The sequence below is a fragment of the Oryzias latipes genome, chromosome 13, assembly GCF_053564925.1.
Source record: "Oryzias latipes strain Hd-rR chromosome 13, Olatipes_Hd-rR_3.1".
Classification (NCBI taxonomy): Eukaryota; Metazoa; Chordata; class Actinopteri; order Beloniformes; family Adrianichthyidae; genus Oryzias; species Oryzias latipes.
The window spans coordinates 17,226,405-17,247,829 of NC_136249.1; the positions used below are offsets into that span (position 1 = coordinate 17,226,405).

The following is a 21,425-nucleotide window of genomic DNA, read 5'->3' on the forward strand; positions in this document are numbered from 1 at the left end:
AAACATTAATGAAATCCTTCTCTGGTCCACATGCTTTCATTTCATTTGAGCAGTTTACCTGACAGCTACATCAATGATGCTCCATTTGCAGCCTCTGTTATTCCTCAACTGAGCGTTGCAGAGGTTGCTGGGAAGCAGAGGGCAGACCCCATCACACGGCATGTCACTGTTCAGCTAGAGTCTTTAGAAGCGTCTTCAGTATCTGTGGGCAGTGAACTCCCTGAAATGAATTCCTGCTTAAATAAACACGCTCGTCAGTAGGAGACACGAGGGGGAACAGCTTGTCTTGCCACAGGAATGTCAATGTCTGTTTGTGGCGTATACAGGGCACATCCACTAAACACTTGTTTGCCACCAATTCCATCGGCCAAAGATGATAACTCATATTTCAAATAAAGTGAAGACTTGCTAGTGTTGCATGAATGGAGGACCAGTGTCTGAAAAAGCTGCTTCTCTGCTAAACAAGTGGGCCTCTAGAACCAGAGTGCTTTGATCTGGAACCAGAACCAGATATTTCTGTCATTACAGATAATTTTAGTTAATTTTCTGCCATGAGCAACCACGTTAATGGCTTAGAAACTTTGGTGCAGAGACAGGAGGCAGAGCTGGAAGCAGCAGAGATGAAGATGTTGCGGTTCTCTTTGGGAGTGACCAGGATGGATAGGATCAGGAATGAATCCATCAGTGTCTTTGGTAACCTTGGGATGATAATGGAAGAGAACATGACATTAGAGAGCAGGATTTTTACCAGTTGTTGCAGAAGACAAAGATCGACCAGTCCACATGCTTCACAAAGACTTCTTATGATGCAATGTGGAAACTTAACTGCAGTTTAATCCCTTAGTGGTTCCCCAAAACCATCAAGACACAGCACCCAGGATAGACAGATCATCCAGTAAGCAGCTGTGATAATTTATCTGGATTTGTTTATTTGTTTTTTGAATGCTGTCAAAATCGCACTTACTCCTAAATCCTGGTTAGTTCGTGTTGACAGGAATGTATGAAAAGATAATGAAGATGCAAAATACCTGTTGCACTTAACTGTCATCTAATGAAACTGAGACGCAAGAAGATTGAAACAACTTTACTTGAATTTCCAAGAAAATGGATTTTATTGAATAAACTGATGATGGTGTGTTTGAAAGTAAAGTACTTCCTCCATACCTGCTAAAACTTCTGTAGGACTAAACTTTAACATAGATTTATACTTTGAACCAAACCAATCAAACAGTGGAAACGAACTTTTCCTGATTTAAAACTGAACTGAATCGTTTAAACTTGACACTGAAATAACATTTCAGGTCAACTGAGAAATGTGTCATTGATCTGTTTTTTTTTTGTTTGTGGGATTTTTTTCTCTGAAAGATCACTATTTTGTGCAAAAACTTTGAATACCTTTCTTTATTTTTTCCACTCAAAGACCCCTAAAATCATTTACAGTGAAGTGTAACGTGTGTAGCAAAAGCCCGCTGCTGACCTGTTCCAGTGCTTCAAACAAATATATCTGCAGACTGTAAAATCCTTCAGGAACAAACTGACAGAGGAAAAGGAAAAGGATGTGTAATCACTCTGCATGAAACAACTCTGTTCATAACTGCTGTAAAAGTTTTGAACCTACATAAGATGTGACCTAATGAGATTGAGAGACTGTGTGGTCATGTGATCCTTAGCCCTTCTGACAGCATTTTGATTCCTGTCAGCCTTTAACAACTGCCATCTTCATGTCTCTTTAGAGCTGAGGATGAGCTAAAGTTGGTGTGATTAAACAAATAGTATGGCACACGGGTATTCCAGAAAGCAGGTTATGCTAGTTACCACGGTAAGTTTGAGTCTAAGGAAGCAGATAACCTCAGATTTCGGTTCCAAAAATGGAGGTATGTTTTAGGGTATGTCAAGTTGCCATAGCAACTCATGCTCTGAACATAACCTTGTCTGGAGCAGGTTTAGTTGAAGGTTAGTTTGTTTTCAGAGAGGTGAAGCAGCATGGCGTGTCCATTTGAAGATGATTTAGTGGATGAAGAAGCTCAGATAATACTTTTTCCACCTTGAGAGGGTGATAATACCATGTATGGATGTTTGAAAAATAAACTTTTTTACTTTGATCTAACTTAATTATTTGCCTTAGTTAAGATAAATCATTTCTTTTTTGTTAGGTCAGCTTAAAAATAACACGTAGTTATCAGACAGTTATTTTACTTTCATTCAAATTAAGTAAATTAAGTAGGTGTAACTTTGGTGCTGCTGTTAGATCGGCAGCGCAAGGAATTGTGGGATACCATTCCCTTTGCCTGTCTGGACGGATTTGGGTTTAAGTGTGGGTTTTTGACCAAATGTGTTTAGTTGTTTAGTTGGTTTACTGTGTTTTGTCTAGTTATTTGTCCTGTTATGTTTAATTCCTTTCTGCACCATGAGTGAGAGGGAGGGAGAGGATAATGAGTTTATATAGCACCCCTACTGCCTTGTTGTGCAATGTTAAAGTTGGAAAAATGGTACGTGTCTTATTGATTAAATACATTTTGTTTCATTCATTTTATTGTTATAAAAATGAGAATATCTTCAGGCTCAAACTTAGAGATATGAGAGTTCAAGAAGTACAATAAATTAAGATGGAAAAACATTTAATTGAATTGGAGTAATATGACATTTAGTTAGATAAATATGTAAGTTTAAATTGTGAAAAAAATATTCAGTTGTTACCAATTGAATTAATTCATTTAAGTTGGACAATTAACATATATATATATGCGTCACAATGAAAACAGAAACGAGATAGAACCTCATGCGTTTACTTTGTCTGTTATTTTTCTCCAAGCAGAAACTCTTTCTTTTGATGATGCAGCAGTGTTACTTTATTGATGAGGTATAATCTGTGTTACTTTATTGATGAGGTATAATCTTCATACGCCGTCATTTAAATCTCAGACTCCGTCTCACTGAAGTATATCGCTCTCTTTTTTTCTCCACGCGTTTCCGTAGTGACTCCGGAAAACGGCGATCCATTGAGGATGTCTTTATGTACTTGCTGTGCACGCGCATTAACCCAGGGTTACCAAGTCGAGCCTAATTATGCTAACTCATATCCGGTCTTTTGGAACCGACATATTCAGAGTAAGCAAGTTCAGGCGGACATCAGCCAGAGTTCAGGGTTAAAGTCAGGGTAGTTTAAACATGCTTTCTGGAATACCCCCCTGAGAAACATACGTTCTGACTCAAAAACATTCTTGACATAAACATTAACATTGCAAATAGTTGAAAAAAAAAACAATTTCTTGGGGGAAAAACACAAAGATGTGTGTCCTTTGCTCTTCGTTTTGTTCCGCCTGGACCTGAATGTCAGACTGAACAGGAGCACAAGGTCTGTAATATTCTGTCTGAAAAAGTTCTTTTGATGGAAGCAGACGTCAGACCTGACAGTAATATAAAACATCACTGACCTTAAAAAAAGACAGCAAAAAGCCAAAAACCCAATAACCCAAAAAGGACAACTGGATTAGAAAAAATGCACATGTGGAACTGCCAGTAATTATTGTATAGCTTGTCTGAAAACAATAAAGATGTTCTTGGCCAGAAAAGCTCTGCCAGTGTCAAAGCTATTTCTAAAATTAAAACAATTTGAATTCTCTGCAGAGAATTTAGACTACTGTTGAGAGCATTGAAGGATATGCACAAGCAGCTGTTGTCACTGTGAAAAGCATTTTTTGAGACTCAAGACTCACAACCTGGGAACATTTTCAAATCTCCTGACTGTTCTAGTATTTGCAATGTAATCTACTCTATAAGAAGCACTGAAAAGTCTCAGTCCCAACTGCCCTTATGGTTGAATGCAGTCTGTCTGTGGGCAAGAAAATGGGCTAATCTGTACGGGTCACGTACAGTAGGTGACCCACACAAATATCAAGGTTGTAGACCACTCAATGTACCCATAGAGACGTGATAAGTGCGTACCTCTAACATGCAGCCTGACTGTTAGAAATGAGAAAATTACAATAGAAGGGCCCATTGGCTCCGTCACTTACCCACTGGCAGACTTCTCTGGGTCAGCTTGCAGCCCTAGAGAGTTTATCATATAGATTACACACAGGTCAATGACATCTCCAGCTCAAGAGTTTAGAAGTGACCTCAACTGTGTTATGTAATGTTGTATCCATTTATGTATGTGTAAGGGATATTTGACAGACTTGGCATCTATTTATCTCTTTTGTTTTGTTTTTGGTATTTCTTTTTTCTATTTTTCTTTTGTTTTATTTTTTATTTTTTTGGATGTTGTGGTATTTTTTTTTCTTTTTCTTTTCACAGTGAACTACATCTTAACTGTGCCTTTTGTCCCTGTGTGCATTGTTGTTATTATGTCTTTAAAATTGATAAAGTTTAAGTCAGTAAAAAAAAAGAAGAAAATTACAAAATCATTGTAGTGTAGTTTGTGTTGACTTATGGGCACTTACATATCACATGCACACCCTGTGCATGCTGCAATTGCACACTGTCAAAAAGGAGCCGGTGCTTGCACCTTACCAAAGACTAGAGTGTGGCATAAGGACACCGTACGACATCATCAGCCGTACGACATGGCTGCGTGCAACTTGTTTTGTCCCTAGGAATACCTCGCGATATGCTTACCACTACACCACAATGGTACATACCTTTTTTAGGACATCTCTTGAGGTGGCTGTATCTTGCTTTAAGGGAACTACAAGACATACCTGCAATACCTGCAGCCGCTCCTCTCTACGACCAGCTCAACCCTGTACGAGAACGTGTGACTACTGGACATACAGTTGAGCTTTTCTGAAATGTGGCATTTTGTCGTTTACATGGTTTTGTGAAGGTGGAGTCATTTTGTCTGAATAGAAGGATTTATTTTTCCTCTAAAGACCAAAGAAAGAAAATTGAAAAGAGGAATTCGGTTAAACTCCACTCTGTTAAATATTCCCAAACCTCACACTTTAGGAAAAAGGAGAAAACAAGAACCTGCAGAACTGTGTGTGTGTATGGGGGGTGCAATTACCACAAAAAAAGGAGTGAAAAGGCTAAAAGGAGAAGCACGTTAAAAACCCTCCACCCATCGCTGTGATCGTGACGGATGTTCCTGTGAAAAAAGAGACACAAACAGAAAATGGATGGTTGGGGGGGGGTTAGCAATACTTTAACTGGGAGCAACACATCATAAAATTATATAACTGTAACAGGAAGAAACATAAAACAGCATGTAAAAATTGTACTAGATCATCGATCTGGAACTCTGGAAATTCTGGAAAAACTATTTTTCCACACCACTATGGGTGCAGCCAGAGAAGAGAAGCATAGAATATGTGTGAAAAGACAACTGACAGCAGTAAAAATATGAGGGAAAGTGAACCGTACCTGGCTTTTTGAAGTCACAGCTCAGTAAAAGGTACTTGAAGGCGTAAATGGTTTATACCTGCCTGCCACTAGTAACTGACTCCAGTCCAGAGAGGGTGTGTAACATTTAGGCATCTGCCTTGAAAATCCCATTTGACTGCGAGATGGACAAGCCTGACTTGGTGACAGAGGGTAAAAACGTGAGGAACAGCAGGCAGGCTAGGCAGAAGTTGAGAGGGTTTTTGTAAAAACCGGAACAAAAAATGAGGTTAATGGAGTTTCTGCGTCTCTATGGTGGGGGTTGACTTATATGAGAGGCGGCCAAAGGAGAGGAAATGACAGGAAATTGAAAAAAAAAAAAAAAAAAAAGATCTACAATGAAAAGGGGGAAAAACGGAAAATGTGCTGGGGGGGAAGTTAGAAGGGAAAAGCACAGCGGTGATCAAAAGAACGGTTTGTTGGAGATCGCCTCCAGGGCAAGACGGATTGAAGGAGTAAATGGAGGTTAAAAAGAGATAAATGGAGAAACACCAGCTTGTTCTAAGGGCAGATGAAGAAAAGCAGCTCATTGTGTAGTAAATACACAACCAGCCATTGATGCAGAGTGTAGAGAGACTGAGTATGACAAAGAAAAATGGTTTGGAGGAGAAAGACAGAGGAGTATATCTAAGAGAAAAAGGTAGAAAAAGACTGGAAGAGTGTGATGGAGCTGAGTTAGGCATGACTGATTCAGCTGAGGCGATGCTGAAAGGCTCCTCTCATTCCAGTTGTGAGGAGATGAGAGGAGCTTGAAGGATACACTTTGATAGAAGGTGTGAAGTGAGAAAGGTGGCAGAGTTGACAGAGTGAGAGAAAGCAAAGACGGCTTACCCCGATTTTTGTCTTTTTTGAAATCGTATCTGTTGAGCTTTGCAGCTTCAGCAGCAATAAACTCGGGTTAAAAAGAAGGTGACAGAGGAAACAAAAGCTTCTTTAGCTTCTTTGCATATTTATCAGGAGCAAAAAGTTAAACATCTTTCGTCAGCAAACAACTCCAAACAGTTCCTCCACTAAATGTCCCCCAATCTCCAAAGGTGTGCCTCATAGTGGTGAAAGACAAACATGATGTCACATTTGACATCTTAATTATCTCTCCTATATTTAAAACAAACAAGATTATTTCCTTCTGTTGCAGCTTTTTATAAGACTTCTTTTGGTTATCAAATTAAAATTCATTTATAAGAAAAGCAGTTTTCATGCTTCCTTCACCTCAAAGCATGAAAATTAAAAGCATAAAAAAAAGCTTTCAAAATTAAAAAACAAGCACAACAATCCAAGTTAGGATTTTTTGGAATACTTTAATAGCATCACTTTGCTTAAACTACAACTGAAACATTTATTAAACATTAAAATCATCCTGAAATGCACAGGAAGCCAATTCAGCGATTTTAAAACCAGTGTTCCTGCCCCCGGTCCTCGTCAGAACTCGTGGTGTAGATTATTGCAATAATTATACGCCGTCAAGTAATTTTTGAGTAAACCAGAGAGCAGGGCATTACAATAATCTAACAGAATAAAATCATGCATCAGCACCTCTGTGCCCATAGGTCCTCCTCTTCCTTTGCTTTCTAGAGTTTGACATTTCACTTTTCAGATGGAGTCTGGGTTCTTCCTGAAATTGGGATCATAAAAGCAAAATGTTTTCTCAAAAAGACCAACGGCTTGAAGTATGGTCCATACATTTGAACTGTAAACCATGTTTATAACCACCAGGGAACGCATGCCAGCAGAGCACTCAAAGAACACCTGACACCATTCCCAGCATCACTGACACAAACCAGGCATCACCCCTAAATGATTAACAACACAAACATCTTAAGAGGTAAAAGAGGGAAAGTCTTTTAAGGTGCATTGCCCTTCCTTTTATCTAACCTTCTACCTTTCATTTTATCCTGCCTTCCATTATTGTCCTGTCCAGGTTCTGGCTTGGCTCAGTGCCGAGGAGCAAGTGCTGCCCAGCATGGCTGTGGAAGACAAAGTACCCAATACGAGCAGAGGGAAGATAGAGACAGAGGGGGAAAGAGGGGGATGAGCGTCTGAAGGGGCAAAGAATGGAGATGGAGGAGTGACTGCAACAGGAGTGGAGGTAAACGGTGCAGGAGCATTGATTTGCAATTCTAATGAAGCCTGCTTACAGTGAATTACACAGCGACACACTCTGGTTTAAGTGTGCATAAATAATCCCAAGCAGCTCTGCTCAGTAATGGATGGTCCTTCAGTAACAAAGTTAGTGAGGCGCTCCACTGTTGGAACAACGTAAACATTAAAGCACTTAAGCATTAAAGTGAAAAGTGCCATGGTGGATTACGTCTGTGTCAGGTAGCTTCTGACATGGTAGAGCAAAAAAGAGCCAGAACGAAGCCACAGAACTGCCCTCAATACTGACATATTGAAATAGGCATATTTTTGAGGTACAAAGTCACCCCATTAAAGGATGGTGTAGGTGCCAAAACTGTAAGAGTCTGTTTGGTTGAATGCAGAGATTACTTGTTTACACAGAGTTTGGTGGATCTGTCAGTTGGGGTAATAGCAGTGGGTCTAGGTGGAGTTCACCTGTTCACTTGGCGGGAATGGACGCCGGTTGGATTAACCGGCTGCTGTGGACCGGTGTTGAAATCACTTTGTGGAGTTTGCATGTTCTCCTCATGCAAGTGTGGGTATTCTCCATGGACTCTGGTTCCTCCCACAGTCCAAGAACATGCTTCATAGGTTGATTGTTTTCTCAAATTGTCCAATGGAGGATGATAAAAAACCTGAAAATGGTCTAAAACTGATTTAGCTTCATTTTTCCCCCCCAACAATAGCCTGGTTATGCTTTGTTAGTCCCATGACCCCTAAAAAGGACACAGCTGGTTAAGAAAAATGAAAGGATGGATGCAAAATAACAAAATCTAAATTTTTACACTAACCTTAAAATGTATCTTGGATATATTGAAGATCTGGGCCATAATGACAAAGGCTTTAAGTGAATTTAAATGAGTTAAGAGAAACACATGTAAAATTAATAAATCTTTTCTTGTGGTTATTGTGCATAAATACCTGAATCAGATGTTTTACTCAAACGTGTTCCGATAATTTAAAGTAAACAGAGAAATAAAAGATTAGCAAATTTCTTTATGCAGAAAGAATGCCAAGGAACCTTTCCCTCCATTTATCTGTTGGGATTCATTTTAGTGAAAAGACCTTTTTCGCAAAAACCAGAAACACGTAATCAAAGTGTAAACCTAGTTCCGGTTTGTGCTTCGCTGGCAGAGGAATGGCAGAGCCTCGAGTGTTTTCACAGAGCCTGAGTTGTGTTCCGAAGTTCACCAGCGCCGATGCGATGGAGAGTGTGAAGATGCATTCGTCCACTAAAGGAAACAAATTGGACAAGGGATATAAATTCGTCCACGAAGAGTTTATCCACCATTACCAAGGTAAGCTTTAGCTAGCTTTAGCCATAGCCGCATCACCGGTTATAACTCTGTTACGTCAACTGTAAATCCTGGTGTTATTAATTTGTAATTTAAGGTATAACACATCGCAGTGAATATGTTGTGTGTATGTTTGAGTGAAAAGGCATGAGATTAACATAACAACCAAAGATTTGGTGAAGCTGTACTAGTAGGTAAGTAAGAAATGTTAAGTTGCTGTCAGGTGGGGGGGACTGGTGAGCAGGAAGGTCCCAGAATGCAGAGACGGGAGCACAAGGTTCCAGGGCAAGGGGTTTAATAGAATAACAAAAAGCGCTGCCAAGCAGGGTTACAAAACCAACTGTGGGCTTACTGTGAGAAGACGGACATGGAAGAGACGTTAAAGACATTAAGGACGTTAATGGACCAGCACAAGAGGAAGGCAGAGACGAGACTTAAATACAAACAGGGCAGACAACACACAGGTGAACATGATCAGGACAGATTGGGACAAAGTAAGTAAAACTCAAGAACATGACAAAAACAGGAAACCTTTCAAAATAAAATCAGGAAACAGAACTCAAACATGACAGACCAAAACGGAAAGCAAAAACCAATACAAAAGGAACCCAAACCATGACAGTTGCCCGTATGCGTGTTCATTCTTTTTGCTGCGGTTGCGACACTTTCTTCACTTACTATTAGTATTATTATTCTGAAAGTAGGGTGACCAGACGTCCTCTTTTTCTTGGACATGTCCTCTTTTTTGATACCTATATAATAAAATAACATTGAACATAGATGAAATGTAATCATATTTGCTTTATGTACGCAGCTCTGCACACCAATTACTCTAAATGAAATATCTCAGAAACTCAATTCACTCCTCTTTTTTTTATTCTCGGATGATATCGTCATTGTGGCCTGCATTAGGGAGGACAAGGAGGTGGAGTACAGGCAGCTGGTGCAGGATTTTGTTCTTTGGTCCAAGCAGAACCAGCTCCAGCTGAACATCAGGAAAACCAAAGAACTCATCATGGACTTCAGAAGACAACTCCCTCTCTCCCAGCCAATATGCATAGACGGTGACCTGGTGGAGACAGTCACGTCCTATAAATACCTGGGAGTGGTGCTGGACAGGAAACTGGACTGGAACGAGAACACCACCCAGCTCAGCAAAAAATGTCAATCCAGGATGTACTTCCTGCGAAGGCTGGCCTCTTTTAACGTCTCCACCAAGCTTCTCAGTATGTTTTATCAAACAGTGATTGAAAGTGCTCTGCTGTACGCTGTGGTGTGCTGGTGCGGCACAAGCAAGAGAAACCTGACCAGACTAAACAAGATCATCAGGAGGGCTAGCTCTGTTGTGGGACTGAAGCTGGCCACAGTGGAGGAGGTGGCTGAACAACGAACACTGTCCAGACTTCAGGCAATTATGGACAATGTTACACACCCTCTGCATGAGGCCTTCAGTGAAAGGAAGAGCAGCTTCAGCAGCAGACCTTTATCACAACGCTGCACCACAGACAGACTTAGAAAGTCCTTTGTCCCACAAGCCATCAGACTGCACAACACTCTGTGTTGAGAGCTTTTACTCTTGCTTCTGATTTTGATTAAGCTGAATTTCTGGGAAACTTGACATTTTTTTAGGAATTGTTCATACTTGCTTTTATTCTTTTTATCCTTTTATATTTTTATCTATTTATTGTGTTTTTATCTGTTTTAGGAATGATTGTACTTTTAAGAATGGGCAGCTGGCCACTTAAAATTTCCTTCGGGATTATTAAAGTCTATCTATCTATGTATCTATGTATCTATGTATCTATGTATCTATGTATCTATGTATCTATGTATCTATCTATGTATCTATGTATCTATCTATCTATGTATCTATCTATGTATCTATCTATCTATCTATCTATCTATCTATCTATCTATCTATCTATCTATCTATCTATCTATCTTTTTAACAAACTCAAATCTGGTCACCCTACTGAAAGTTATAGTTTCATGTTACATTGATGTAGCAACATAAGTATGTTTTAATTGTGGTATGCGTGTTGTTTTAATTTAATTTAAATGTTGCCATCCTGTTCCAGACCGCGCATTATTCACAGCTGGGTCTGCAGGCTGCTCCACTCCCCATGGCCTGCACAAGTGGCTTGCAAAGATGGCACAGACCAAGAACACAGTGTCATGGTGCCTCTGTCAGACTCCTCCCCCTCCAGCTCTGCTCCACTCCACTCCTGATTACCACCAGCTGCAGTCACTCATCCTCGTCACCTCACCTCCTCTTAAGGAGCTGCAAACCTTCAAGCCGACGCCAGTTCGTTGCCCTTCAACGGTGACTCGCCTGGTCTCAGTCATGCTCTGTCTTGCTCTTGTCCTGAATCTAACTCTTGTTCTCATGCCTCAGGAAACCACTTCATGAGTGACGCCAGTGTGGACCATCTGCTAAGCAGTATCAGGGAACCTGCAGCCTCTGCATCTGTCGCTAACCGCGTTAGCACCTCCAGCCACGCCACCAGCCAAAATCAAGCCCGGACCTCGTCTAAGCCAAGCCATCATCCTCCACGGAGAAACAATAAATCTTTACTCACCTACAACTCACCTGTCATTACTCTGGGTTCCAGCGCCTGGGTTCGGTCCGCCTGAAAATCATAACACACAGGTGGGTTTGTGATCAAATTGTCATTATGATTTAAGAACGGATGTGTATCCATAACAACTGTAAATTATTATAAAAACACCCCCAGTAGTGACTACAGACTGTAATTGCTTTTTCCCTTTTACTTATAAGGGAATCCATCCTGAACCGGTTAGTGAGCTGGTGGTGCAAGAGCCCAAAACAGTTGGCAGGGACGTTCTGAGGTCCACACTGTACAAGGCATATACAGGTGATTCATTTAACTTTTTGTTGCTTTGTGACAGCAAGTTAAGTTGTTTTTTCTAATCTTATGACTAACCAAATTATGGTTATTGCAGATATAATGAATAAAATTTAAATGTAGTTATGCACTTATGTCTAACTTTTTTTGTGTGACCAATATTCTTGTGTTTCTCTTGTGTAGGACCACAGCCAGATCCATTTATGATGGCATCTGGAAGCAAATCATGCCAGGTGCAGCCCCAACCTCTCATGGCTGTGTTGAATGGGGTGTCTGAGATGGAATGAAAGAGAACTTGGATATATATATTGTCACGATGTGGGGTGGCTCGAGAGCCGGTTGGACCCAGAAGCAGAAGCGGAGACACGCGGATCAGGGACTAGAGCAGGGGTCGGGAACCTTTTTTGCCGAGAGAGCCATAAACGCCACATATTTTTAAATTTAATTTTGAAAGAGCCATACATTAATGTAGTGTCCCTTTACCACACTGAGGCACGTAGACTTAACCTCTCCCGCTCCAGCCCTCCCATTTCCCTTATTCGGCCCATAGCTGAACCCCATTGGTCCAAATTACCTAACAACAGGCTGAGCGACAGAACTGAGAGCCAATCAGATCTCTGCTTGATGCGTTCAGCGAACTCCAGAACTTTTAACGCGGCCCAACAGCTCAGTCCGCGACAATATGTTTAAAACTAAATATACAAGTGAATGAGTGCATTTGATGTAATTTCAACATTTTTAAAGTACAATAAGTCTGTGGATTCTTTTTAATAACATTGTTATGCTGTTGCTGATAAATGATGAGTATTTCTCGTGGTAGTTTGGCTGATTGTCTAGTCTGGTTGATAAGTGGTGAGTTTCTGCTTCATGCAGGCGTTGAGACTTTAAACGTGATCTTAGGTTGGTCTGACTGTTGTTTAGATGTGACAAAGACTGCTCACATGCAGACGCGGAGCCAAACACACACTCACACGCCGCAGTGAGTGACAGGCAGCGGGTTTAACGTTTTTACAATCGCCGATTCACCTGCTGCCGGTCCCCACAACCCCCCTACCCTCTGCTTTCTTCCTCACACATCCCGTCCCCGCAACTGCGCGCTCTTTCTCAGAGACGGGAGCGCGCAGTTTTAGGCACGTCAATTCACAGGTTTCCGGGTGGTACAAACTCTGTGAAATAATAGATAATAGTAAAATGGCAGTGCTGGTGCAGATTTCTCTCTCTAAGCACCGCTCTAATGAAAAAAAAGTATAATTAAAGATTTGTCTGCGAGCCACATGTGACCATCAAAAGAGCCATATATGGCTCGCGAGCCATAGGTTCCCGACCCCTGGACTAGAGGATTTAATTAACAAAAACCAAACACAAAGCGCTGCAGAGCAGGTTTTCAGAACAAAACAAAACTTACTTGACGTGGCGAGGAACATGGAACTAGACAGCATGAACACCATAACAGAGGTAATGAACCAGTACAGGAGGAAGGCAGAGACAAGACTTAAATACAGACAGGGCAGACAAGACACAGGTGGACACGATCAGGGCTGATGGGGACCAAAGGAAGTAAAACTCAAGAAACAAGACCTTTCAAAATAAAACAGGAAACAGAAAATAAGACAGAACAAGAACTAAGACGAAAAACAAGACAACAAACTCAAAACCATGACAGTACCCCCCCCCCTCAAGGAACCGCTCCGAGGTTCCAAAAGTCAACTGAGGGGGGGGGCCCCGGAGGACAAACCTCGACGGGCATAAAGGTCCAAAGAGTCCGGAGGACGGCCGGGGGGCCGAGCGGTCCGGCGAGGCAGGTCCGGAGGACGGCCGGGGGGAAGAGCGGTCCGGCGAGGCAGGTCCGGAGGACGGCCGGGGGGCCGAGCGGTCCGGCGAGGCAGGTCCGGAGGACGGCCGGGGGGCCGAGCGGTCCGGCGAGGCAGGTCCGGAGGACGGCCGGGAGGCCGAGCGGTCCGGCGAGGCAGGTCCGGAGGCCGAGCGGTCCGGCGAGGCAGGTCCGGAGGACGGCCGGGGGGAAGAGCGGTCCGGCGAGGCAGGTCCGGAGGACGGCCGGGGGGCCGAGCGGTCCGGCGAGGCAGGTCCGGAGGACGGCCGGGGGGCCGAGCGGTCCGGCGAGGCAGGTCCGGAGGACGGCCGGGAGGCCGAGCGGTCCGGCGAGGCAGGTCCGGAGGCCGAGCGGTCCGGCGAGGCAGGTCCGGAGGACGGCCGGGGGGCCGAGCGGTCCGGCGAGGCAGGTCCGGAGGACGGCCGGGGGGCCGAGCGGTCCGGCGAGGCAGGTCCGGAGGACGGCCGGGGGGCCGAGCGGTCCGGCGAGGCAGGTCCGGAGGACGGCCGGGGGGCCGAGCGGTCCGGCGAGGCAGGTCCGGAGGACGGCCGGGGGGCCGAGCGGTCCGGCGAGGCAGGTCCGGAGTATGGCCGGGGGGCCGAGCGGTCCGACGAGGCAGGTCAGGCGTGGAGGCGTCGTCAGGCGTGGAGGCGTCGTCAGGCATGGAGTCAGGCATGGAGTCAGGCATGGAGTCAGCTGGAGGGTCAGGCCAGTAGTTGAGCTCTGGCCGGTCAGGCATGGAGTCGGGCTCTGGCGGGTCGGGCCAGCAGTCGGGCTCTGGCGGGTCGGGCCAGCAGTCGGGCTCTGGCGGGTCAGGCGTGGAGCCAACTCTGGCGGGTCAGGCGTGGCCATGGCAGCGGGGGTCGGTCGGGGTTCAGGCGGAACCCCCTTCGGAGCCAGAACGGGTCGGGGCACAGGCGGCACCCCCCTGGGAGACGGGACGGGTCGGGGTGCAGGCGGCACCCCCCTGGGAGCCGGGACGGGTCGGGGCGCAGGCGGCACCCCCCTGGGAGCCGGGACGGGTCGGGGCGCAGGCGGCACCCCCATGGGAGCCGGGACGGGTCGGGGCGCGTCTGGGACCACCACTGAACGTGGTTGTGGTGCATCCGGGACCACCACCGGAACATGACGGGGATGGGGTGCATCCGGCACCACCACTGGAAAGGGATGTGGTGCGTGCCGGACCACCTCTGGAACAGGAAGATGACGGCGACGTCGACCCCCCCTCATGGCGAGACAGCTCCCAGTGTAGTCCGGGCGGCTCCCTCTCCAGGGAGATGAGGGAAACTGGGCCTGATCGAAAATCCAAAAAGTTCTAGTCCTTTCTGCTTCCCGGCAGGAGGCCTCAAGAAGAAGCATGTCCCGCTCCGCTGGGTCCAGGAAAAATGGCTGGTTCATTCTGTCACGTGCGGGGGAGGCTCGAGAGCCGGTAGGACCCAGACGCAGGGACGGGAGGCCAACGGGTTCAGGACTAAAGGGTTTAATGACCAACAACAAAACGCTGCAGAGCAGGTTTTCAGAACAAAACAAAACTTACTTGACGTGGCGAGGAACATGGAACTAGACAGCATGAACACCATAACAGAGGTAATGAACCAGCACAGGAGGAAGGCAGAGACAAGACTTAAATACAGACAGGGCAGACAAGACACAGGTGGACACGATCAGGGCTGATGGGGACCAAAGGAAGTAAAACTCAAGAAACAAGACAAGACAGGACCTTTCAAAATAAAACAGGAAACAGAAAACAAGACAGAACAAGAACTAAGACGAAAAACAAGACAACAAACTCAAAACCATGACAATATATTATGGCAAAAGCATGAATGCATCCCTTAAATTACACTTATCTTGTCTTTAACAATCAGTTCAGCCTTCTGTCTTACTGTTGATGATCTGTAATGTTATTTTTTATTGTAAATCTTTGATGTTATTTGTGTTATTAATCAGTTGTTACGCATACCAAAAAATTAAATGAGGCACAATTTTGACCAAAATTGTTTTTGTTCATCTAATTTTTTTGTGAAGTCAAAGTCACATTTCAACAGAAAAATATAATGAACATAACAATTATATTTAATTAGATTTTAAGAATATGTGGGAACACTAAATTTTTCCATGCTATTTGCACATTATTCATTATTTACATACCAAACATAATTCACTCTTCAAAACAAAAAGGTCCTTGATAATTTGCCAAAACTAGGCAGTTAAGCCAGATCTGATTCTCACTGCCCATCAGTGTGAGTGGCACGGGAGTCCCTGATTTGAAAGGACTTTATCCTACTGATCATACTTTCCACCATAATTCTGAGGCGGGTAATGGCTTGGGTTTGTTCCGTTTCCTCCTTGCTGAACTGAGCTGAAAGCTTAAAAGGTGGAATGAAGAGCTTAGATCCAATGTCAGTAAGGAGGTCTTGAACGAGGAACTCTTTGTCCGCCATAACATCGTCTCCTGGCTCCAGCAAAGGAGATTGGCTTCTAAGTCATGGATGTAATCTAAAGCCTCATCCAGAGCACCTGTGAAGATAAAGAAATTAAAAACCGGTCTTAAAATTTTTTGCTACCTTTTAACACAACAGAGTAATGTTTCGAAAAGTATGTTAAGTATTTAATTACAAATACATTTCATTTATTTTTGTTAAGGAAAATACAAAATGACAAAATACTCAAAATTAATTAAATACATGTAATTAAAATAGGGGAGAGCATAAACAGCTTTTATTATAAACATTAATTTGTTCAGGTAGAAATGCATTTATCCAATAACGGTACACATAGTTGACTAATGTTTACAAAACACATTATGAACAACCTTACCTGCAGGTGGGTGTGTCACGTAGTCGTGATCCATCTTTACTGCCTTAGCTTAGCCACCATGTCGCAATCTTCACAGCATAGCTGCATAGCCTGACGTTTGAGGTTCTGTCATATACTGACTCCATTCTCAAGGGAGCAGTAAAGTTGTTCCAAGGGAATAGGCTCGGGACAACACCACTGTTCAGGCGACGAACGACGCAGCTGCACCGCAATCCGGAGCGAAGTGCCGGCAGCAGACGGTGCTACCTGCATTTACACCTTTCCTCTCTTCGGATCGCCTGTATCCATTTGGGTTTCAGGTTTGGATCCACAGGAAAATAATGAAATGAAAGGTAGGGCTGTTTTTGGTTGGAAGACGAACAGCCTGGAACACAAAAAAACTGCAACTCTTCGACTCTGCAATTTTTCACATATGCCGCAATGCTAACAGGAAGTTGTTTTACACTTCGTTGACGTATTTCCGGTCGAAAAATGCGGAAGTGTGAAAAAGGTCCATTGATAAAGAACAAGGAGCAAACCGCTTTCAACTGTTCCCTGAACCACGATGCATCAGTTCCTCATCAGTTGGCATAGGGAGGAGTGATTTTGTGTCTTTTTGTCAGGTTGGACTCAACCAGGGTTCATGGGAAGAGCCCCGGCCACCACGCCCTCATCTGCGAACCCCAGCCTGGCCAAGCCTGGCCTGACTGCAACCTGTGTTGCAACTGGACCTTGTTCTTTCTGACTCAGTTGAGGGATTCTGAACCGCTCTTAGTCTGACTCGTCACCTAGAGCCTGTCTGTCGTGGGACACCATGTCATTGGCATTGGCCCTGGACAGATTAGCTTCTAGGATCACTCGAGTGCACAAACCCCTCCACCACGTTAAGGTGGCGGTTCACGGAGGGGATAAATTTAGTGTGTTGCACTTCTTTCTTTTTCAACTTTTTTCATATTTTCTTTTTTTATGAATGAAATTAATTTTAATAAAAGTATACAGTCAACTTATTACAAATATTACAGGAATTGTATTTTGGTTGGGTGGGGGGAACTGAAGTGCTCATAGAAAACCCACACAAATACACTTATCAGTGTGTCGCCCTTTTTTTTCATTTTAAGTCTGGCCAGATTATAAATAATTAATAAATCACATCTATTTTTTATTCTTTGCGTTTTTTTGTGTTCAACCAGCAGACAGAATTGCAACATTTTTTTTCTTCAATTTACAAATTCTAACTAATAATAATCTTAAAGACACTATATTCAGGTTGGGTGGGGGGAACTGAAGTGCTCAGAGAAAACCCACACAAACACACTTATTAGTGTGTCGCCCTTTTTTTTAAACACCTAAATGGATTTTGACAAATTAATTAACCCTTTTTTCATGTGTGTGTGTGTTGTGTTTGCATTTGTCCAGTGGGGGGGAGGCAGGTATTTTAAAATTGGCACCCCCCCTCAGGTCCCCCCCTAACAAGTGACATTGCTTGTTAGAGAGGCGACTTGAGTGGGTGGGGGGGGGGTTACTCTATGTTAACCCCCCTCCTCCACCAAACACATGCATTCAACAACACACATATTTATAAACCATATCCCAAGACAGCACAAGGATTATGAAACCAATAAAAAACCATTTCCATTTTTATTACATTATTTTTTATCCCATTTTTTATTTTTATTTTTTATATTTCTGCCATTTTGTGTCCTACTATGTACTAAATAAAGGCGTTTCCCAATTTTTTTACCCCATTTCTGTTTTAATTTTCCCATTGACCCTATTCTAAACATTGATTTCTGCCTTTTTGTGTCCTACTAAGTACTAAATAAAGGCTTTTCCCAATGTTTACTCCACTTCACAAAGTTCCTTTCGCTGCTGCTTTAGTTCTGAAACTTTATCCTGCAGCTGCTTCTTCTTGTTTTGAAGTTGGGACTTTTCTTCAGAGATTTTGTTTACTTCATCTCTGAGCTCTTTTAGTTCCTGGTCCTTCCTCTGGAGATCTTGGATTTCTTTCTCCAGAGCAGCATTGCTCCCTTTATGAGCCATGATCTGAACTTGAATGTCTTGGAGTTCCTTATAGAGACGCTCATATTTTTCTTCTGCCTTCAATTTTTCCTCCTTTACTTTTAAAATTCTTGTCTCCACATCTTCGAGCTCTGAAAGCTTCCCCTTCAGAAAATCAACCTCCTCCAGAGCTTGACTGTTGTAAGCTTCTGCCTCCTCAGTTTCTGCTTTTATTTCATTGTATTCAAACTCCAATGTTTGACGGTGTTTGAGAAGATCAGTCAGCATGGTTTTTTCATCTTCAAGCTCCTTTGTTTGCTGTTGAAGAGGTCCCAGTTTGCTCAGTAACTTGTTGTATTGCACAGCCACTTCACAAAGTTCTTTTTTCTGCTGTTTCAGTTCTGAAACTTTATCCTGAAGCTGCTTCTTTTTGCCTTTAAGTTGGGACTTTTCTTCAGATATTCTGTTTACTTCATCTCTGAGCTCTTTTACTTCCTGGTCCTTCCTCTGGAGATCTTGGATTTCTTTCTCCAGAGCAGCAGTACTGTCTTTATGAGCCATGATCTGAACTTGAATGTCTTGGAGTTCCTTATAGAGACGCTCATATTTTTCTTCTGCCTTCAATTTGTCCTCCTTTGCTTTTAAAATTCTTGTCTCCACATCTTTGAGCTCTGAAAGCTTCCCCTTCAGAAAATCAACCTCCTCCAGAGCTTGACAGTTGTAAGCTTCTGCCTCCTCAGTTTCTGCTTTTATTTCATTGTATTCAAACTCCAATGTTTCACGGTGTCCGAGAAGATCAGTCAGCACGGTTTTTTCGTCTTCAAGCTCCTTTGTTTGCTGTTGAAGAGGTCCCAGTTTGCTCAGTAACTTGTTGTATTGCACAGCCACTTCACAAAGTTCTTTTTTCTGCTGTTTTAGTTCTGAAACTTTATCCTGAAGCTGCTTCTTTTTGTCTTCAAGTTGGGACTTTTCTTCAGAGATTCTGTTCACTACATCTCTGAGCTCTTTCAGTTCTTCTTCTTCTCTCTGGAGATCTTGGATTTCTTTCTCCAGAGCAGCATTGCTCCCTTTATGAGCCATGATCTGAACTGTAACGTCTTGGAGTTCCTTATAAAGACGCTCATATTTTTCTTCTGCCTTCAATTTGTCCTCCTTTACTTTTAAAATTCTTGTCTCCACATCTTCGAGCTCTGAAAGCTTCCCCTTCAGAAAATCAACCTCCTCCAGAGCTTGACAGTTGTAAGCTTCTGCCTCCTCAGTTTCTGCTTTTATTTCATTGTATTCAGTCTCCAATGTTTGACGGTGTTTGAGAAGATCAGTCAGCATGGTTTTTTCATCTTTGAGCTCCTTTGTTTGCTGTTGAAGAGGTCCCAGTTTGCTCAGTAACTTGTTGTATTGCACAGCCACTTCACAAAGTTCCTTTTGCTGCTGTTTTAGTTTTGCAACCTCAGTCTTTGCCTTCAAATTTTTCTCCTTTTCAACATTCAGTTTTTCCTGCACCTCATCCATGTTTGAAACCTTGAGCTGCAGCTCGGCAACTTCTATGTTTAGGGGGAGGAATGTTGTCATCAAGTCATTAGTTTGTGCTTGCATCTCCTTATATTCAGACTCCAACGCTTCACGGTGTTGCAGTTCATCTGCCAGTGCATGTTTCTCTGCTGTGAAGGCGTTTGTTTGTTCTCTGAGCAATTCCAGTTCTCTCTTTTCCTCCTCACGTCGAGCAATCAGCTGGCGTGTTTCCTCCTGCTGCTGTCTCTGATCAGAAATCTCTCTTTCCAGTTGAGCCCTCAGATCTGTGAGACGTCGCCTATCTTCCATCATGCTAGGATAGTTGTCTGCCATCTCTTTTTGTTCCTCATTTTGTTGTTGCAGCTCCTGAAGGTTTTGCCTCAGTTCTTCAGTTTGTTGTTTTAAAGCCTGGAATTCATCAAATTCATTTTTCAAATCAGGTTCCAGGTGTGCTTTGCGGGCAGTCTTCTTCTGGAGTTTCTTCAGTTGGGACTGCAGACCTCTGTTCTCCCGTTCCAAAAGTTTACGTTCACCTTTCATGTCAGATATTTCTAGTTCCATTCCTTGCAGCTGCTGAAGTCTGTCCTGGAGAGAGGCTATTATTGTTTTCAGGTCTTGGTTACTTTCCAAGGCCTGAGATCTTTTTGTCCTCTCTTTTTCACACACATTTTCCACGTGGATCTGTTTTTCCACGTCCACTCTCAGACTCTCCAGCTGCTTCACCAGTTTTTTGTTTTCCTCCATAGCAGCTTTGCGTGTCTTTTTCAATTCTTTGCATGAATTGTCCAAATCTTTCCTTTTCTGCAAACTCTTGCAAATTTTCTCCAGATGTTTGCTCAAAGTGTCATTTTGCTGCAGAATGCTCTCTGTGACGTTATTTAATTCTTCAATGGAAACGGCCGTCTGCTGAAATTCTTCGCTGTGTGACATTTTGAATGAACTTGTCAAGAAATCTCAAAAAGTTGACGCACACTCAGTTTTTGTTTCCAAAAGATGTGAAACCTTCCTGTTTCTCTTTCTCTATCGTTTCTTTGCCCACAAACTCTAAATCCCTTTGCTCTGAAAATGCCTCATACTTGAGGATGAAATTCAGGAGGTCCAATGATGTCCAATGATGTCACATGATGTCACATGATGTCACATGATGTCAAATGATGTCAAATAATGTCAAATGATGCCTCTGAAGACTAAAATCAAAGTTACATAATCCAGCCGCTGATGTCAAATGATGTCATTACATCTAAAGTTTAAAATGACATCATCGCTGATGATGTCATTGTGCGAACTTTTTTTCCCTGTTAACATTTTTTTTTGTGCTGTCCAGCAGCTAAAACACATATTGAATGAGGAGTCTTTTGTTTCAAACAGGATTTCAATAAATCGAATCTTTTATACACCATTTTCAACAGTCACTAAGAATTCTGAACACAGTTTTTACTACTTATCTGTACAGATATCAATCATTTTTCCTGTTTTACTGATCTTCTTACCAACCTATAGCACTTTTAACATGTATGCGTCCTTTGGAGAATGCCATCAGACGTCACAACATCAGCTTTTATAACTATGCTGATTATATCCAGCTGTACATAGTTACATCTTCTGGTGACACAAGACCAACATAAGCAC

General features: G+C 42.9%; 1 protein-coding gene and 1 long non-coding RNA gene across 2 annotated transcripts; one reads left to right on the top strand and one right to left on the bottom strand.

The window, feature by feature from the left end:
* The first annotated feature begins 3,500 nt into the window (after nucleotides 1–3,500).
* Nucleotides 3,501–11,720, top strand: LOC144996789 (uncharacterized). Its single transcript, XR_013659605.1, has 4 exons — nucleotides 3,501–7,201; nucleotides 7,298–11,115; nucleotides 11,188–11,442; nucleotides 11,572–11,720. It is a non-coding gene; the product is annotated as an uncharacterized LOC144996789 (long non-coding RNA).
* A 3,874-nt stretch (nucleotides 11,721–15,594) lies between these two features.
* Nucleotides 15,595–20,971, bottom strand: LOC111948429 (uncharacterized). The gene has a single exon (XM_023961542.2). The coding sequence runs from the start codon at nucleotides 20,724–20,726 to the stop codon at nucleotides 18,129–18,131; it is 2,598 nt and encodes an 865-aa protein (XP_023817310.1). The 5' UTR covers nucleotides 20,727–20,971; the 3' UTR covers nucleotides 15,595–18,128.
* Nucleotides 20,972–21,425: the final 454 nt, after the last annotated feature.